Genomic DNA, 14,648 nt, shown 5'->3' with positions numbered 1-14,648 from the left:
TATTGTCTGATTTTACATACATGTTCAGCAACAGGGAGGAGTTGTCATGGTTGAACTCGGGAGATCAGCAGAAACCAAAGAAGTGAAGACAAAGATGTGTTTTGTCATTGAAAATGTGGATTTTATTTTCCTTGCTCACAATTTCATAAACTGTTTTACATGTAAAATCATGAAGAAATCATGATATAGAGTGGGAAAGCACTACAGTAAAACAATGCAAGTCTTGTGAACAGTCGTCTTTAGATGTCTCCAAATGTTCTAAAACAATGATGGAACTTGAATGCCTTTGCCACCATATTAGTTATAGTAGAGTTTTTCAGAATGACTTTGGTGCCTCCTTCCCCATCATATTTTTCTTTGTATTCCTCTCTGGTTTCAGTAGGATAATATAACATTTTGGGATAAAAATACAAATCAACAGTCCAAAACTTGAAGCCAGAATAGCAAATATCTCCACAGCAACACTGAACTTCCCAGGAGAGCTGACATACGCTGGGATGAAAGTGATCCACACTGCGCAGAATATCAGCATGCTGAACGTGATAAATTTGGCTTCATTGAAATTGTCAGGCAGTTTCCGAGCCAGAAAAGCAAGAATGAAGCATAACATGGCCAGAAGTCCGATGTACCCAAGTACAGCCCAAAAGCCTACAGCTGAGCCCAGAGCACACTCCAAGATGATTTTGTCATTATATGTCTTAAAATTCTTAAATGGAAAAGGAGGAGAAATTGTCAACCAGAGGACACATATGAGAACTTGTATAAGAGTGAAAGCCAGAACGCTGAGTTTCTGCTGTGCAGGCCCAAACCATTTCATCACATTACTACCTGGAAGTGTGGCCCTGAAGGCCATTAACACCACAATTGTTTTCCCCAGAACACAAGAGATGCACAGGACAAAGGTGATGCCGAATGCTGTGTGTCGCAGCATGCAGGACCACTCAGAGGGCCGGCCGATGAAGGTCAGAGAGCACAGGAAACACAGAGTCAAGGAGAAGAGCAGCAGGAAGCTCAGCTCAGAGTTGTTGGCCCTGACAATAGGAGTCTGTCTGTATCTGAAGAAAATGAATGCCACAAAAGCAGTCATAAATGTTCCAGAGAGGGAGGCTGCAGTGAGCAGTGCCCCCATAATCTCTTCATATGACAGAAACTCTGCCTCCTTCTTTACACAGGCATCTCTTCTCTCATTTGACCAGAACTCAGGGTCACATCTCACACATGTGATGGAATCTGAAAAATAATTTTCAAGCAGGTGTTCAACTTATTCGATTCACTTTTCATGTTCTGTGTGTGTGTTGCATTTTCTGTGCCTGCAAGACAGACACAAAGAGTATTCTTTCAGTCTGCCTTCATCAAATTGGATGAACCTGACGGATACAACTACTTTATTGAATCTTAAAGTAATGTATTGCATGTGTCACTTTTTCTGTTGTATAAACACTTTGCCGTTTTGGTAGTCTGTCAAGTTTGGCATTACTATAAACTAATTACTTTGCTGTGGTGAAGTAGAACCACTGTCACCCTTTTTAAAGGCTGTTTGTACAGCTTTTAATTTTAATTATACTTTATTGATTAATCATAAATGTATAATGAATACTAATAACATTAATTTAAGAAAATACTTTACTACATTTATTTGTGTCACATAATATTCATACATTCATATGAATGTCCAAGACTGTACAAGACTTTTTGTTGTAGATTTCAAGGAAGTATTTGCTGCGATATTCATAGTGTGTATAATAATTTTTTGGTTTCCTTCTACTACTTTCTTAACATTGGCATGTGAACATGGGAAATTTTAGATTTTTTTATTGTCTTGCATTTAATATTACTACACCTGTAATGTTGCTTATTTCTCCCTCTGCACATCTTAAACAGTCATAGCAGCAGACAGGCTTTCCTTTCTGCAGAACCTTGCGAGTTCCTGGTGGACATTTCTCATTGCAAAGTGATACAGGCACCTGCATGAACAAGATGAATATGAAACAACAAATATGTTTCTGCAATTATCTATAATTCATTTTGATACAATAGCAGCAACTAATAACTTTCACAGTCAAAACAATCCAAACAGACTTCCATGAACAACAACATTGATCACATGGCAGCTTACCTGTTGTGAGTTCTGTGCCCAAGTTAAAGACTTATTTTGCAGATTCATCTGTTTGTCTGCAGGTAAAGATGCATCATAAAGACCAACTGTGACAAAGTCCACAATGCCATTTTCTGTTGGCTGCCAGTTTATAATTTCATACTTTGCTGCTGGGTCTCCATTCTCATTGAAGTAAACCTCATCTCCTTCCTTTGTTTTGAACTGAATATTTCTTATGTGCTGTAAAATCTAAGAAGATATGCAGCAATCTAGATCATTATCTGACAAACATTTTGTGACTCCATTGTCTCAACGGCATGACAGACAGACTGCAATTTATTTATTTTTCAAATTCTGAACCATATTCTATGTTTTTATGACCTACTGTAAGCAAGTCTTGGTATAACTCACCGTGAATGGATCCAGCGGCACCTTGTTGTTACATGTTTTATTGCAGCTGAGGATACCATGAAGTGCATGGGCCACAGCATACACTCCTTTATAGACATTGTAAAAAAGAGGCATGAGTGACATATCAGTGAAGCTGTTTTGTACTCCAGTCATATCTTCATGTCCAGTACATTCACTCTGATTTACTGCTGACAACTTTGACTGCTTGAATTTGCAGTGAAATAATGTCTCCCAAAGCTCTGTAAACAATTCGTTACTCAATGCCTTCAGTGGCTTCACATCCAAAATGAACTCTCTCATGCCACTGACATGTGCTTTGGGGATGGACAGGCCTATGGCACCATCCAGAATGTGATGTCTATCCATGGCTGCAGTTTGAGAATCAAAGATCCAGCCTTCACTGCCTACCCACTGATACCCAGTCAAGTTGTGGTGAGACAACTCGTGTATTATCAAATACAACTCTCTGGGTGAGAGGAAAGCAACAATGACCTTGGAAGTGGAAGCTTTGACAATGTCAACTATTTTTTGTATTTTGTCTGGTGGATCTGCTCTAAAGACAGATACAGAGTACTCCAGACAGATGCCGAGCTGCTGGGCAGTTTCTGTGAATATGGCCATGCCATTATTGCCATAATCATCATTTGTTCTAATGGCTCCAACCCAAGTCCACCCAAAGTGCTTGACCAACTGGGCCAGGGCTCTGCTCTGGTAGTAGTCACTGGGTATTGTTCTGAGGAAGGATGGGTACTTGGTTTTATCACTGAGGCAAGCACAAGTAGCAAGGTGGCTGATCTAAAGGAAACACACACACACACACACACACACACACACACACACACACACATATATATATATATGTATATATATATATATATGTATATATTGAGATCATTGTACAGCCCACTACAATTATTTCAAAACATCTTTGCTACGACAAGGTGGAAGATTTACAGAATAATAACATTTTTTACAAATTAATTTCTACCAATCTTACCCACCAGTGGGACATGAAAAGGTCCAATGACAGAAGATATAGCCATGCAAGGAGACGAAGAGGTCCCTCCCATAATGGCCTGTACTTGGGCAGGTCTGGTACATGGTGCCTTGGAGGGTGCAAATACCAGTTCATTACCATTAGCCAAGGCCAGTGCCACTGTCAAACCTCTGGCAATGAAAACACAGGAATCATAGATCTTATAGCCCAGAGAGATGCCAGGCAGTAGATCGGTGCTGTTATTAATCTCCTCTATGGCAAAAAGCATAGCCTGAGCATACTGGATCCCCCTGAAAGTCAAGCTTGGAGCAGGCAGACACAAACAGTAAAACTTGCAACCACTTTGTCTTCAAAAAAGAAAAAATTGCAAAGTCAATTAAACCATTTCAGGGTATTCATACACACAACATGGACTATTTCTTTTTTTAATACTTTTTTGTATCTAATTTGTAGCTGTAGACACTTCCTCTTCGATATTTGGAATCTAAATACATTTTTATGTTATAATTTACCTGATGCATTGCAGCGGCAGTGGTTTGTGCATGTAGGTGTCTGATCTCTCTTTCCAGCTGCGGTGGAAAGAGAAGATTCCCCCCAATGAAATGTCCCCATCCTTAGATAGCTGGGGGCTCTCAGGATCCCCTCTCCGCCTGCACACCAGCTCCTCAGCCTGAGAGAAAGACACCACCAACAACAGCTGTAAGAGTGCCCAACCCTTCTCTGGCCACCTCTGTGTGGACGTCATAACGTCTAAGAGGGCTAAACCACTGGGTGGCAATCAGCAATAATTTATCTCTGTGACCAAGACAGGTGTGTTCATCGGAGGGAGGTGCCCAAACAGAAAAAAAGAGTTTTGGGTCTAAGCCTGGCCATCATGCTGCAAAAAATCAATCAGCACTTTCATAGTACCTACCATGGTGAAAAATCGTATGTAGTATGTTGTCCATACTGTATGTGCTCATGCATACTGCGTTTGTCTGTAATATGTTGTAGATAGTTCTGCATACGTCCACTGTCAAACTCTATTCTATCACTGTGATGTATATGTACTTGGTATTTCCCTTGAATGGGTGTGGTTGTGCAGGACATTGCCTGGCACACTTGTCTCACCTCCATGACTATCATGGCCTTTGCTTTGATGCACATTTTCCACAATGGCGGTTGAGTTATGTCAATTTTGTACAGATGGAATTATGCACATATACAATATGAGATCAGTTAATTTGATGCATGCCAAGTATGAAGGTATACAGGAAACTTCAGTCTGTTTTTTTTTTTTTTTTTTTTTTTTTCTTATCATGACAGCCAATTTGATCGTGTTTCAACAGTCAGGTAAAAGTCAAGTGAAAGCCTGTAGGGACATCAAGTGGTGGTTGGAGATGTGCTAGCAGTGGGCTATAAGAAGCAAAAATCTAAGTGTATCTTCATAAATTGATCATCACAAAGAGATAAAAAACATCATATCTGTTTGATGTTAGAATTAGACACGAGGTCTCTTGTCAATGTTAGGGTTAAGGCAAAGATTAGGCCAATTAACAACTTTTTAGGTCACGGTTTTGCTTATCCAGTAAGTGACGGGAAAACCCAATGCGAGCTGAAAAGAATGCGCATGAGGCACACAACGCTGTGTGATGCTGGACATTAAGGGAACATCCCCAAAATATCAAGTTTCAAGGAGTCCCTGTTTCGTGGCTAGTTGTCAACTTTGTCTGTTTGGTAGTAGGTGTCAGGCAGAGTGTTATATTATATTGGGTGTTATATTTGTTATTTCCCAACGTGTCTTTTGAGGTGTTTGTTTCACTGGCGTCATGTTTTGTCTAGCACTTGTTTTATTGTGAAACCTAACTCTCCTCTCGTTTCAGAGCATTGACTTCCTGGTGTTCTTCCCGTCTGCATGATTGTCTGCCCCGCCCTGATTGTTTCCACCTGTTCCTTGATTTCTCATGTATATATTGTCTGCGTTTCCCCTGTACTGTGCCAGATTGTCTTGTGAACCCTGTGATCCTTGTCAGTCCAGCCTTGCTACCTTGTGCACCTTTCCTAGCCTTGAGAGTTTTTTGAGAGAGAATTATCCTTAGCGTCTTTTGTTAGTACTTTTAAATCGTAAGCACCCTTTGTTCCTTTTTGTATTTTGAGAGACTTCTGTCATTAAAACCGGCCTTGAGCCTTTTTGTTTTTCTGAATGAGTCGTGCATTTTAGTCCAGAACCTTGTGCCTGAGCGCTTGTGATAATATTTGTTCTGCTGAATACAACAGAGAGCTTGACACTCTTCAACTTGAGACAACATGCAACACGCTTTGAAGGCATCCCGAACATAAATTTGTTTTGTGTTGTCTGCAGCATTTTTTCAAAATGCTTTGCATAAGTTGTAAAATGCGTAAAGATATTTTCTTTATTGGTCATGGCCACAACCATGCCCCTGTCCCTCCCTCCCCTGTTATCCAGTGCCGACCACTCCTCTTTCATGTCCCCAGTTTGTCAATCTGACTCTGGGAGGGTGTGTTTGTGTGGTTCCCGTCCGACCTGAATCCTGCCTTTGTGCACACCTGTGTACTGTCATCAACTCACATCTTTAACTCACATCAGCCCAGGTTTTATTCCCACTCATTGCCAGATTGTTGTTTCTGCTGAAGTGGGAGCTATACTCAGAATCCCTGCCTGCCTGCCTGCTTGCCAGCTAACCCACTCTTCCTTGCTACCTCCACCTGCCTCACTGTCTAACTTGTGAAATTGTCTGATTTTACATACATGTTCAGCAACAGGGGGAGTTGTCATGGTCGAGATCAGAGGAAACCAAAGAAGTGAAGACAGAGATGTGCTTTGTCATTAAACATGTAGATTATATTCCTTTCTCACAATTTCATAAAGTGTTTTATATGTTGTGAAATCATTAAGGAATCATGATATTGAGTGGAAAAGCACGACAGTAAAACAATGCAAGTCTCGTGAACGGTCATCTTTAGATGTCAAAACAAAATTTAAAACAATGATGGAACTTGAATACCTTTGCCACCATATTACATCGAGTTTTCAGAATAATTTTGGTGCCTCCTTCCCCATCATATTTTTCTTTGTATTCCTCTCTGGTTTCAGTAGGATAATATAACATTTTGGGATAAAAATACAAATCAACAGTCCAAAACTTGAAGCCAGAATAGCAAATATCTCCACAGCAACACTGAACTTCCCAGGAGAGCTGACATATGCTGGGATGAAAGTGATCCATACTGCGCAGAATATCAACATGCTGAAGGTGATAAATTTGGCTTCATTGAAATTGTCAGGCAGTTTCCGAGCCAAAAAGGCAAGAATGAAACATAACATGGCCAGAAGTCCAATGTACCCAAGTACAGCCCAAAAGCCTACAGCTGAGCCCAGAGCACACTCCAAGATGATTTTGTCATTAAACGTCCTAAAATTCTTAAATGGAAAGGGAGGAGAAATTGTCAACCAGAGGACACATATGAGAACTTGTATAAGAGTGAAACCCAGAACGCTGAGTTTCTGCTGTGCAGGCCCAAACCATTTCATCACATTACTACCTGGAAGTGTGGCCCTGAAGGCCATTAACACCACAATTGTTTTCCCCAGAACACAAGAGATGCAGAGGACAAAGGTGATGCCGAATGCTGTGTGTCGCAGCATGCAGGACCACTCAGAGGGCCGGCCGATGAAGGTCAGAGAGCACAGGAAACACAGAACCAGGGAGAAGAGCAGCAGGAAGCTCAGCTCAGAGTTGTTGGCCCTGACAATAGGAGTCTGCCTGTATCTGAAGAAAATTAACGCCACAACAGCAGTTATAAATGTTCCAGAGAGGGAGGCTGCAGTGAGCAGTGCTCCCATAATCTCTTCATATGACAGAAACTCTGCCTCCTTCTTTACACAGGCATCTCTTCTCTCATTTGACCAGAACTCAGGGTCACATCTCACACATGTGATGGAATCTGAAAAACAATATTGAAGAAGATTGTCTTATTTCATGTCCATGTTGAATCTTTTCTGTGCCAACAAGACATAGACTACATGGTTACCAGATAATAAATGGATAACCAATGATACTGAAGTTTATTTATATCGCTCTTTTCAAAATGGTTGAACCAGGATTAGAATATTTCAGGACTTAGGCAAGTAAAATCAGACAAACTGAATATTGCAAAAATGACATTGAATAAATTAACCCACAAAAAGACCAAAACCACACCAGTAATTAAATTACATATTACACGCCATATTCCAGTATATCAATATTAGACCACACCACGAAAATTTCATGTAAAGCAAATGAGGATTATCATAGAACCGAAACTTGTCTGACAGGACACATGTGTCCTTGGGGCTCTCCAAGGCTCTCTGGTTACTGTTTGGTCTGTCTTCTTCCTCCATACTGGCAGAAATTGATCTGCTAAGCCTGTAGTTCAGACTGTGAAAAGATGGACCACGGACACAATGCTGGAACTACATTGGAGAGTTTTTGAGGCTGCTGCAACAGATCAGGATGAACTCACTGACACTGTGACATCTTACAATTTTTTTTGTGAGGACTTGTGTGTGCCAGCTAAAATCTTCTGCACATACAACAACAATAAACCATGGGTTTCAGCTAGAACTGCAGGTCATTAGCAACTACAGGAGATCATCCCCCACACAGCTGAGAATCATCAACTGGCCGATGACCTGAATACATTCAAGTGTAGGTTTGATAGGCCCACATCAACACCCATCACACAACACAGCTTGGGCATCAAACAGCCATTTACTCACCCTGCACCACTCTCACTTATCCCCACTGACCCAACACTAGTACTCAAGATCTGTGAAACAGGATGTGTGTCGCCTCTTCAAGAGACAGAAGATCAGGAAAGCATCAGGTTCAGAGGGCGCCCCCCTCCTGTCTGAAAGTCTGTACTGTCTGTGTAAATTTCTGTAATGCTCCAATGCCAAAATGACTCATGTGCCAAAAAATGTCCTCTCATATCAGGAAGATGATGCCCTGATGTCTGTGGTCATGAAATCCTTCGACAGGCTGGTGTTGATTCATCTCAAAGACATTATAGGCCCTTTGCTAGACACCCTGTAATTTGCCTCCCATGTAAACAGGTTGGTGGAGGACACAGTCAACATGGGACTGAACTACATCCTACAACACCTTGACCACCTAGGGACATATGCAAGAATCCTGTTTGTGGACTTCTGCTCCACGTTCAACATGATCATCCCAGAGAGTCTCCACTCAAAACCCACCCAGCTGACTGTCTCACTGAGCTGGGTGGATAACAAATGTCCTGACAGACAGAAAGTGGCAATTGAAGCTGAGGAAAATCACATCCAGCACCCTGACCATCAGCACGGGAGCCCCCCAGTCATGTGTGCTCTCCTCTCCTGCTTTTCCCCTCTATACCAACATCTGCACCTCAGGAAACCTGTCCGTTAAACTCCTGAAGTTTGCAGATGACACAATGGTCATGATGGTGACAAGTCTGCATAAAGACAGGAGGTCGAACAGCTGGTCCTCTAATGCAGTCAAAACAACCTGGAGTTGACAGTGGAGAGGAGAAGCCCCTCAATGCTGCACCCCTTTCACCATCCTCAACAAAATTGTTTCCACTGTGGAAACCTTCAGGTCAAGAAGGCACAACAGATGATGTACTTCCTGCATCACCTGAGGAAGTTCAACCAGCTGCTGATCCAGTTCCATACAGGAGTAATCCAGTTTGTTCAATTCACATCCATCATTGTCTGGTTTGGTTCTGCCACCAAACAGGACTCAAACAGACAGTGATGGACCAAACCGTCCAGCCTGCCCTCCGCTTAGGACTTCCAGGCTAAGGAAATGGGCAAGAAACATCGCTGCAGACCCCACACATCCTGGACACTGTTGCAACTTCTCCAGTCTGGTAGGCGCTAGAGATCAATGAATGTCAAAACAACCACACACAAAAATAGTTTCTTCCCACAAGCCGTCACCCTGATGACCAGTTAGTCACACAGTGTCACAAACCCTCTGACACAAAACATCCACTGACATTTAAAATCCATAAATGTTTTTCATCTGTACCTTCGTCAATCACTGTCACTGTCAACACACATTGTCAGTTGCATTGCATAAATTATTTATTGCTTTCTATTCTATTCTCCACCACAGATGTGACCCAGCATGACTGAGTGAGGATGGGCTGAGAACAACACAGACTGGTCTCTGTGATTTTGTCATGTTTATATGAACAACGTAGTTGGAGTCATTTCCAATAACTCTGTTTCACATCCAATTTTCACACTAGGACTTTAACCTTAATACATATTTCAGACATATGTATGAGCTTAACTTTCGGACATTTGATGTATTGTTTATTGATTGATTGATAAAATGTCTGCTGAAAACTTTCTTAAAGCTGGCATGAAAACATGGAACTGTTTAGATTTCTGTTTTGTTTAAAATCAAATGTCACCATACCAGTAATGTTGCTTATTTCTCCGTCTGCACATCTTAAACAGTCATAGCAGCAGACAGGCTTTCCTTTCTGCAGAACCTTACGAGTTCCCGGTGGACATTTCTCACTGCAAACTGACAGAGGCACCTGCATGAACACAACACATATGAAAAAAGTGTGGGTATTTATTTTGACAGGGTCCGGGCTTTGCAAGCATTTATTGTTACTTTTGATGCCTCTGAACCAAATATTATGATGAAGTACGGAAAACTAATAACCTACATAAGCACAACTGCCCAAATGGACATTGGGCATGAACATTGATCACATGGCAGCTTACCTGTTGTGAGTTTTGTGCCCAAATTAATGACTTATTTTGCAGATTCATCTGTTTGTCTGCAGGTAAAGATGCATCATGAAGACCAACTGTGACAAAGTCCACAATGCCATTTTCTGTTGGCTGCCAGTTTATAATTTCATACTTTGCTGCTGGGTCTCCATTCTCATTGAAGTAAACCTCATCTCCTTCCTTTGTTTTAAACTGAATCTTCCTTATATGCTTTAAAATCTAAGAGGATATGCAGCAATGTAGATCATTATCTGAAAAAAAATTTTAGTCTCCATTGTCTCAACAACATGACAGACTGCAACAATTTATTTCTCAAAATTTAAACCATTTTCTGTGTTGTTGTGACAACATGTAAAAACTACAGGTTAAGTCTGTGGTGTTTAACTCACCGTGAGTGAATCTAGCTGCATCTTGTGGTTACATGTTTTATTACAGCTGAGAAAACCATGAAGTGCATGGGCCACAGCATACACTCCTTTATAGACGTTATAAAAGATAGGCATGAGTGACATATCAGTGAAGCTGTTTTGGAGTCCAGTCAGATCTTCGTGTCCAGTACATTCACTCTGATTCACTACTGATGACTTTGACTGCTTGAACTTACAATTAAATAATGTCTCCCAAAACTCTGTAAACAATTCGTTGCGAGATGAATTGAGCGGCTTCACATCCAATATGAACTCCGTCATGCCACTGACATGTGCCTTGGGGATGGACAGGCCTATGGCACCATCCAGAATGTGATGCCTATCCATGGCTGCAGTGTAGGAATCAAAGATCCAGGCCTCAGTGCCTACCCACTGATACCCAGTCAAGTTGTGGAGAAAAAGCTGGTCTATTATCACATACAACTCCGTGGGGGAGAGGAATGTGACAATCACCTTGGAAGTGGAAGCTTTGATAATTCCAACTATCTTTTGTATTTTGTCTGGTGGATCTGCTCTAAAGACTGACACAGAGTACTCCAGACAGATGCCGAGCTGCTGGGCTGTTTCTGTGAATGTGGCCATGCCATTATTGCCGTAATCATCATTTGATCTAATAGCTCCAACCCAAGTCCATCCAAAGTGCTTGACCAACTGCGCCAGGGCTCTGCTCTGGTAGTAGTCACTGGGTATTGTTCTGAGGAAGGATGGGTACTTGGTTTTATCACTGAGACAAGCACAAGTAGCAAAGTGGCTGATCTAAAGGAAAAAAATAAATAAATGACTTCCCGAGATAAAGATGTAAAATCGACAATTCTGTGACCATTCCTTTGACCCTGATCCGCTTGAAGAATTACAGAATAAGAAATATTTTTCACTTTTCACTTTTCTACCAATCTTACCCACCAGTGGGATATGAAAGGGTCCGATGACAGTAGCTATAGCCATGCAAGGAGAGGAGAAAGTCTCTCCCATAATGGCCTGTACTTGGGCAGGTCTGGTACATGGTGCCTCAGAGAGTGCAGATACCAGTTCATTACCATTAGCCAAGGCCAGTGCCACCTTCACACCTCTGGAAATGGAGGCACAGGCATCATAGATCTTATAGCCCAGAGAGATGCCAGGCAGTAGATCGGTGCTGTTATTAATCTCTTCTATGGCAAAGAGCATCGCCTGAGCATACTGGAACCCCCTGAAATTCAAACTTCATGCAGACAGATATAAATAGTTTGAACTGCAATTAGTCCTGAAAGTACAAACAATAACACAGCACTTCATAATACACAAAATAATGAATGTTTTTTTTTTTTTTTTGTTCTGATAGTCAGAGTCATATCCATTTTTGTATCTGTATTCACTTTTTCTTAATATTTGAAATCTAAATCAATTTGCTTGGTATAATTTACCTGGTGCACTGCAATGGCAGTGGTCTATGTGTGTGGGTATCCTGTCTGTCTTTCCACCTGCTGTGGAAAGAGAAGATTCCCCCCAGCATTATGTCCCCATCCTGAGATAGCTGGGGACTCTCAGGATACCCTCTCTGCCTGCACACCAGCTCTTCAGCATGAGAGAAAGATACCACCAACAACAGCTGTAAGAGTGCCCAACCCTTCTCCGGCCACCTCTGTGTGGACGTCATACTGTCTAAGAGGGCTAAACCACTGGGTGGCAAACAGTGATAATTTATCTCTGTAACCAAACCAGGTGTGTTGAGAGGAGGGAGGTGCCCTAACAGAAAAAGAGTTTTTGGTCGAAGCCTGGCCATCAGGCTGCAAAAGAAATCAAGTTAACAGTATCATGCTGCCTAATACTATGCAAAATTGTATGTAGTATATTGTACATACTGAATGTACTCCATACTGCATACTGCATTTGCCGGTTATATGTTGTAGACAGCTGTGGATACATCCACTGTCAAATTCTATACATTACAGTGGATGTTGCCATCTTTTGCAGATGTCACTGTGATGTATATTTACTTCCTGTCTATATGTTATCAGACATTTATGTTGATTTTGTGTTGCACACAAAGTTTCTCTTTTGTATTTATCATGAAAAATGAAGATTATGAAAAGTTGAGAAAAAAACAGGACAGTATTGTTCATAATGCATGAACCATTTTTTTCACTGTGTTTCAACTTGTTTTCAGGGCAACATTTTATCACCTGACGAAGATCATATAGCTACTGTTTTAGCAATTACAAGGGCTAGCGTATTTATACATCAAGCAGACGGCAATATTACGCTCATTTGGAGTCAATATTTACACACCAGCTCTTTTTTGGTTTCCACCAACTGTTTGGCTGCTTAATGCTCTCCTGTGTTCACCAGTTAACTCCTTCAAATTCGGTATTTCACCCAAATGTGTGTGGTTGTGCAGGACATTGCATGGCACACTTCTTTGACCTCCATGACTGTCTCAGCCTGTGCTTTGATGCACGTTCATCATCTTTTTCGTGTTCTTGTCAATTTTCTGTTTCTTCATCTTGGCTTGCAGTACATGCTTTCATCTTCATCCATCCATCCATTGTCTTCCGCTTATCCAGGGCCGGGTCGCGGGGGCAGCAGTCTAAGCAGGGATGCCCAGACTTTCCGTCTATAAAAATAATGAACAGAACCGGTGGCAAAGGGCAGCCCTGCCGGACTCCAACATGAACTGTGAACAGGTCTAACTTACTGCCGGCAATGTAAACCAAGCTCCTACAGAGACCGAACAGCCCATAGTAAAGGGCCCCAGACTCCATACTCCCAAAGCACCTCCCACAGAATGCCACGAGGTACATGGTCGAAGGCCTTCTCCAAGTCCACAAAACACATGTGGACTGGTTGGGCAAACTCCCACGAACCCTCGAGCACCCTGCAGAGGGTGTAGAGCTGGTCCAGTGTTCCACGACCAGGACGAAAACCGCATTGCTCCTCCTGAATCGCAGGTTTGCCGAATTCTCCTTTCCAGTCACCTGGAATAGACTTTACCAGGGAGGCTGAGGAGTGTGATCCCCCTGTAGTTGGGGCACACCCTCCGGTCCCCCTTCTTAAAAAGAGGGACCACCACCCCGGTCTGCCAGTCCAGGGGCACTGTCCCCAACTACCGCGCAATGTTACAGAGGCATGTCAGCCAAGACAGCCCTACAACATCCAGAGACTTGAGGTACTCAGGGCTGATCTCATTCCTCCACGGTGCCTTGCCACTGAGGAGCTTCTGAACTACCTCGGTGACGTCAGCCTGAGTGATGAATGAGCCAACTGGGTCTGGGTCCCCAGCCCCTGCTTCCTCGACGGAAGGCGTGACAGTGGGAATGAGGAGATCCTCAAAGTATTCTTTTCACCGCCCGACAATATCCCCAGTCGCAGCACGCTTGGCCTGCTGGTACCCGTCAGCTGCCTCAGGAGTCCCACAGACCAACCAAGCTCAATCGGACTCCTCCTAGAGCTTGACGGTATCCCTTACTTCCGGTGTCCACCACCGGGTTTGTGGATTACCGCCACAACAGGCTCCAGAGGGGAAAACTCAAACACGTGGCGGCTAAGGTGGGGAGCTATAAGCAAGCCCACACCAGCCCACCGCCTCTCACCGCGGGCAACTCCAGAGTAGAAGAGAGTCCAGCCTCTCTCGAGGAGTTGGGTTCCAGAACCCAGACTGTACGTGGAGGTGAGCCCGACTATCTAGGTGACATTTCATGCCCCATTTGCCAGATTCAGAGACCAGGGATTGGGCCGTCGGGGCCCCTGCCCACGACTGCCACCCAAATCCGCTCGTATCAGCCCCTTCTGATCCCTCCTGCGGGTGATGGGCCTACTGGAGGGCGGGCCCACATCGCTCTTTCGGGCAATGCCTGACTGGGACCACACACAATTGTGCTCATAAGTTTACATACCCTGGCAGAATTTATGATTTCTTGGCCATATTTCAGACAATATGAATGATCACACAAAAACCTTTCT

The 14,648-nt window shown here is 42.8% G+C and overlaps 2 protein-coding genes across 2 annotated transcripts; both read right to left on the bottom strand.

Annotated features, from left to right (window-relative positions):
• Positions 1-316: 316 nt before the first annotated feature.
• LOC121608821 (extracellular calcium-sensing receptor-like) lies at positions 317-4,209 on the bottom strand. Its single transcript, XM_041940205.1, has 6 exons — positions 4,016-4,209; positions 3,508-3,805; positions 2,507-3,301; positions 2,117-2,344; positions 1,841-1,964; positions 317-1,230 (listed from the first exon to the last, which is right to left on the bottom strand). Exons 1-6 carry the CDS (start codon positions 4,045-4,047, stop codon positions 317-319), a joined length of 2,391 nt encoding a protein of 796 aa, XP_041796139.1. The 5' UTR covers positions 4,048-4,209.
• Positions 4,210-6,534: 2,325 nt separating this feature from the next.
• On the bottom strand, positions 6,535-12,306 carry LOC121608839 (extracellular calcium-sensing receptor-like). The gene is made up of 6 exons (XM_041940230.1): positions 12,113-12,306; positions 11,613-11,910; positions 10,671-11,465; positions 10,273-10,500; positions 9,956-10,079; positions 6,535-7,448 (listed from the first exon to the last, which is right to left on the bottom strand). Exons 1-6 carry the CDS (start codon positions 12,199-12,201, stop codon positions 6,535-6,537), a joined length of 2,448 nt encoding a protein of 815 aa, XP_041796164.1. The 5' UTR covers positions 12,202-12,306.
• Positions 12,307-14,648: the final 2,342 nt, after the last annotated feature.

Source organism: Chelmon rostratus, chromosome 7, assembly GCF_017976325.1.
Source record: "Chelmon rostratus isolate fCheRos1 chromosome 7, fCheRos1.pri, whole genome shotgun sequence".
Classification (NCBI taxonomy): domain Eukaryota; kingdom Metazoa; phylum Chordata; class Actinopteri; order Chaetodontiformes; family Chaetodontidae; genus Chelmon; species Chelmon rostratus.
The sequence above is the reverse complement of the archived record's forward strand: the minus strand, read 5'-3'. Positions and strand labels throughout refer to the sequence as shown.

What these genes read in the sequence shown, in the direction of transcription:
- LOC121608821 (XM_041940205.1), bottom strand. Translation starts at nt 4,047, where the DNA reads ATGCACAAACCACTGCCGCTGCAATGCATCAG. An exon ending in CTGCCGCTGCAATGCATCAG is followed by an intron (nt 3,806 to 4,015) that starts GTAAATTATAAC and finishes GCCTGCTCCAAG; the next exon opens with CTTGACTTTCAGGGGGATCC. An exon ending in TGCCGCTGGATCCATTCACG is followed by an intron (nt 2,345 to 2,506) that starts GTGAGTTATACC and finishes ATATCTTCTTAG; the next exon opens with ATTTTACAGCACATAAGAAA.
- LOC121608839 (XM_041940230.1), bottom strand. Translation starts at nt 12,201, where the DNA reads ATGCTGGGGGGAATCTTCTCTTTCCACAGCAGGTGGAAAGACAGACAG. An exon ending in CTGCCATTGCAGTGCACCAG is followed by an intron (nt 11,911 to 12,112) that starts GTAAATTATACC and finishes GTCTGCATGAAG; the next exon opens with TTTGAATTTCAGGGGGTTCC. An exon ending in TGCAGCTAGATTCACTCACG is followed by an intron (nt 10,501 to 10,670) that starts GTGAGTTAAACA and finishes ATATCCTCTTAG; the next exon opens with ATTTTAAAGCATATAAGGAA.